The following is a 4,342-nucleotide window of genomic DNA, read 5'->3' as shown; positions in this document are numbered from 1 at the left end:
CCCCCCCACCCAACTGTGGGAACCAGTTTTGAGTCATTCCCGCCAGCTGGCACACGTTACACGGAGATGACTCACGGCCCGAGGGCCTCTGGAGCCCGGGCTCTTGTTTGCGCTCTTGATAGTTGTTTGGAGCCACATCCGCACAATTTAATCAAGGTGAAAATGTCGGCGTGACGCACGAGCCGCCTCTGCCAGTGATGCCGCACGTGTCGCGGCGCCGCCGAGTCATGTTGAGGGTTCTGTTGCCTCCACCCCGCAGCGCCATCCGAGGGATTGACTTGCGTGCATGCGAAAAGTAGTCGACATAAGGAGCACAGACGTCCGCTGAAATCAAAAGCGATCAGCGGCCGATCATCAAAGTGCTCGTCAAAGTTTGACACCAAGCTCCGCCTACACGAGAGGCAACAAAACGGAAATGTAGCATCGTCCATCTGGCTGGGAAATCATTTGAAGCTCATTTGGACGAATTCTTTTGTAGGAGTTTACGCAAAGTGGCTGCTCCAAACCGAAATGGGCGACTAATTTCATGCATGGGTGACCCGAGAGGTTTTTTTTTTGGTTTATTTGTCCTGTTCTGATAGACAATGTCACACAGGGGACCGGAGTGAGCCTCGTTTTAAACCCCCAGACGTTTTTTTGAAGATATCCATTTTTACCCTTCTGGTGTATCTGTCTAAAATAGTTGATCATTCCATCCAACGACGTTTCGGATTGTCTTTGATCAAAAATTTCAATAGTTCAAATCCGTGTTATGAGAACATCAGACATTTTACATTGAATGTATCAAATGCTGCTCAGACAGCAAAGTCAAGGCAGCTAACACTGCACTTCCCGTCAGAGCTTTTATTTTGTACACTATTCTTACCACTTCCGGTACGCTACCTCGCGAACTCGAGCAACTTTACAAGCCACACTTGTGACTGTGTTTTAGATTGTTGTGACTTGGTGACACCCTTAGTTGCAAAGCTAGTGCATTATATCCATATAAAAATAAATATGCATACACATAGAAAAGGCTTGCTAAATGAATTAAAAAAATATTAATTTAAAAAACAAAACAGATCCGTTCTAAGTGTTTCCTGTTGTGTTTTGCAGCTGCAAGGGTCTTTACGGCGAAAGCTGGAGGGACACGCCCCCAAGCACAACTCTGTCTCGTGCAGTTTTTCCGGGTCCGACTTCAAGCGAGTCCGGCTGGAGACCGGTGGCGGTCTGGGGCGAGGCCCGTGCAACCACGGCTTAAGCCACGCCCACTCTTCGCAAGCCCACTCTTCGGCCGGCGGGAAGAACTACGTGATGCCGGACGTGTTCGACGCCACCCTGAAGGAGATGAAGAAGGAACCCGGCGAGGCGCAGTCTTCGTGCAGCCGCTCCCGCGCCGACGCCGTCTTTGACTTCAAGGACGAAGGCGGCGCTCAGATCGACCCGGAGCTGCAGGACCTTTTCGACGAACTGACCAAGTCGGTGCCGCCCCTCAACGACTTGGACTTGGAGAAGATGCTGAAGCAGGACGACGCCTTCGGTTTGGACCTGGGCCGCCCCGGCTCGACGGGCCTGGGTTCCCCTTTGGAGAGGCCGATTAAGATGGAGCGCTCGCCCGATTACGCTCAGGTCCACGTCAGCTCGCCGCAGCTGCGACCGGCTTCGGCGGGGCCGTCATTGGCGCTGACCGCCCCCACGGCCGCGCAGAAGGCCGGCGCCCAGCAGTCGGGACCGCCGAGGTCCATGCCCTGCTGGCCGGAGATCTCCCACGCGGAGCAGCTGAAGCAGATGGCGGCCAACCAGCATCAACCCGGCACGCTTCTCCACCATCAGCATCACCAGGCGCCGCCCGCCGGGCTGGCCGGTTGGGGTCCCGCGATGGGCCCCGCCTTCCAGGACAAGGGGGCGCGGCCGAGGCTCCCCCAGCACAGCAAGGGCGTCGCCAACTGCCTTTTCAAGTCCAACGGCGTCCACCACGTGGAGATGAAGCCGCTCGCCGCCAAGCCCACGTTGCATTTCAGCCCCAAGTCGGTCCCGCCGCTGCCGCCCTCCTCGGGGCGCATGATGCCCATGATGGCGGGCAACAAGACCGCCAACCATCCGCAGCAGCTTTCACCTCCCGATGCCCAGAACCACACGAATCCTCCGCCTCCGCCGCTTCATTTCCAGAATCAACAGATGTCCTCGTCGACAGCTCTCCTGCAGGAAGGGACGCTGCCCTTCAAGCTGAGCCAACATCAGCAGGTGAGGACGCCGCTTTTAAAGCTAGTTACTATGAACCGCGATTGAATCCTTAAAAAAGAACATTTGTTTACATCTTTGAATCCGATGGCACACCGTGTATCGAAATACATATCGAATCGACTTTTGTAAGAGAGATGCAACAGATATAAATTGGTTTGACGTGAGAATTTAATTAAAAACCGTAATGTATGACGTGGCGCGGACCTGGAAATCTGAACTTGTGACCGCGACAGGGCATTTTAGGACATTTATGGACATCTGTGTGCATTTGTTCATATCTACCAAGGTTTGAATGAAAGTCAAAGGTTCCGAAGTTGAGGACGACCTCTATCTCTATTTTTTTATTTACCTCTAGATAAGTTCAGTGCTTCAGAAGTGTCACTCCACCTGTTTACGTGTCTTTTCAGGAAACGTGAAAATTTCTATGTTGAAATATACATGGGAGGATGACCCTGAAACATTGCAATATTGAGGGGAAAAAAAAAATCCAGATTTGTTTTTTTTTCTTTTCAAAATCATTCAAGCCTAATTGAGAGATTAAGCTTGTGAGGCGGGCCCTGTATCTTGGTGGCCCTTTGTCACACATGCAGCGTCCAGTTGCATTATTCATGCCTCACGTGCCACGAGTCGTCGCCCTCTCCAAGAAAAAGCCCGCTGGAACCAGAGGGCGGGCTTGTCATTACTTGCACGCTGTGAAGGACGAGCGTCCGCCAGGATGTGGAAAACAAGAGCACCGCGTTGTCAAAACAAGCCCATCGTCGTCTGGAACCACACATCCAAGGCATTCTCTTATCTGACGACTGAAAATGGGACTGTTCGGATTTAAGGAAGACAAAAATGCAATGCGGTTTGTTCTCGGACCTGGCAGGTTTTTGACTCCCTCTTGTTTTTGTGAGCGCCCCCCCTCCCTGCTCCCCACCCCCGGAATATCTGTTCTCCCCTCAGTGTTTTTGACGCTGACGCAGTTTGCCAGCGCACGGTACATTAACATGCAAGACTTCTCATTTGTGGGCGCCGGCTGGCTGTCAGGCCGCTGATATGCGCAGCAGGATTTGCTAATTGGAGGTTGTTGGCTGCGAGCGACAAGTGGTGGAAAATGACAGTAATCTGCTTAGCCTGGTGCCCGAGGTTGAATCGCTGATTTATGATGATGTGTGGGAAACACACACACATACACTCACCCCCACGGAACGAGGGGTTCGGGTTTGCACCGTCCCAGTCCAGTATCTGTTCCTGCGTTTGTGTGAGCCATAATGTGAGCGCACTATAAACACTTGGCTTTAAAAAACTGGACTTTGTTTACACTGAATTGTCCAAAGTGTGAATGTGGGTGTGAGCGGTTGTCGTTCCGCGCCCTGTCAATGGTTGGCGACCAGTCCAGGGTAGCAGGCCTGCCTTCTCACTCAAAATCAGCTGAGGTAGGCTCCATCTCACTGTTGAGAATCATGACGACGAAGGCTACGGAAAAGAGATGAATAGGCCCGTGCATCGCAATGGATTTGTGTACCTAATGAAGTGTCCCGCGAGGGTATTCATGCAAAAGAAAGAACCAGTTGGACCCCCATGTAATGTTTTAGTCATTCTCCACACAGATGAATCAAAAGGTGTCCTTGCAAAATTTCTCGAACATATTTTTGGTTCCGTTTTGAAAAAGGACATAATAGACATTTTGCAAGCTTGCTTTGCATTTTTACTTCAAACCAAAGGGGGGCAGCACATGACCAGGCTGAGCTGTTCACACTGCAGCTCAGAATGAAGACACTTTTTTTTTCAAAATAAATGTTACTTTTATTATCACAATGATTGTTTCTGCCATTTGTTTTAAAATTATTTTAATTTTTATTTGGATTTTTTTTTTAATTTGTAATTCATAATATGTATATATATATTTTTTTTTTATGCAGTATTTTCTGTTGGGGGACAAAAACATGAAAACCACGGCAGCTTTTTCAATCACAATGAAAATACAGAGAAGAAGAAAGTGGCTTGACTGGATTATACTGCCCCGCGTTGGCAAATGTGGGCACAATCGAAGGAATCACACAATGAAATGAAGCGTGAAGTTTGTGCCACTGTGACGCACTTGTTAGCAGGAGATTCTGGGGACCCTGGTCGTGGG

At 50.2% G+C, this 4,342-nt stretch overlaps 1 protein-coding gene across 1 annotated transcript in view; it reads left to right on the top strand.

The window, feature by feature from the left end:
• Window positions 1-4,342, top strand: part of maml2 (mastermind like transcriptional coactivator 2) — a 31,522-nt gene that overhangs the window by 21,773 nt on the left and 5,407 nt on the right. Inside the window, exon 3 of the mRNA XM_019887307.1 lies at window positions 1,096-2,223. Coding sequence (XP_019742866.1) covers window positions 1,096-2,223 — 1,128 coding nt within the window. The remainder of the gene's footprint in view (window positions 1-1,095; window positions 2,224-4,342) is intronic.

The sequence above is a fragment of the Hippocampus comes genome, unplaced genomic scaffold, assembly GCF_001891065.2.
Source record: "Hippocampus comes isolate QL1 unplaced genomic scaffold, H_comes_QL1_v1.1 scaffold194, whole genome shotgun sequence".
NCBI classification, from domain to species: Eukaryota; Metazoa; Chordata; class Actinopteri; order Syngnathiformes; family Syngnathidae; genus Hippocampus; species Hippocampus comes.
This window is presented reverse-complemented; position numbering and strand designations above follow the sequence as displayed.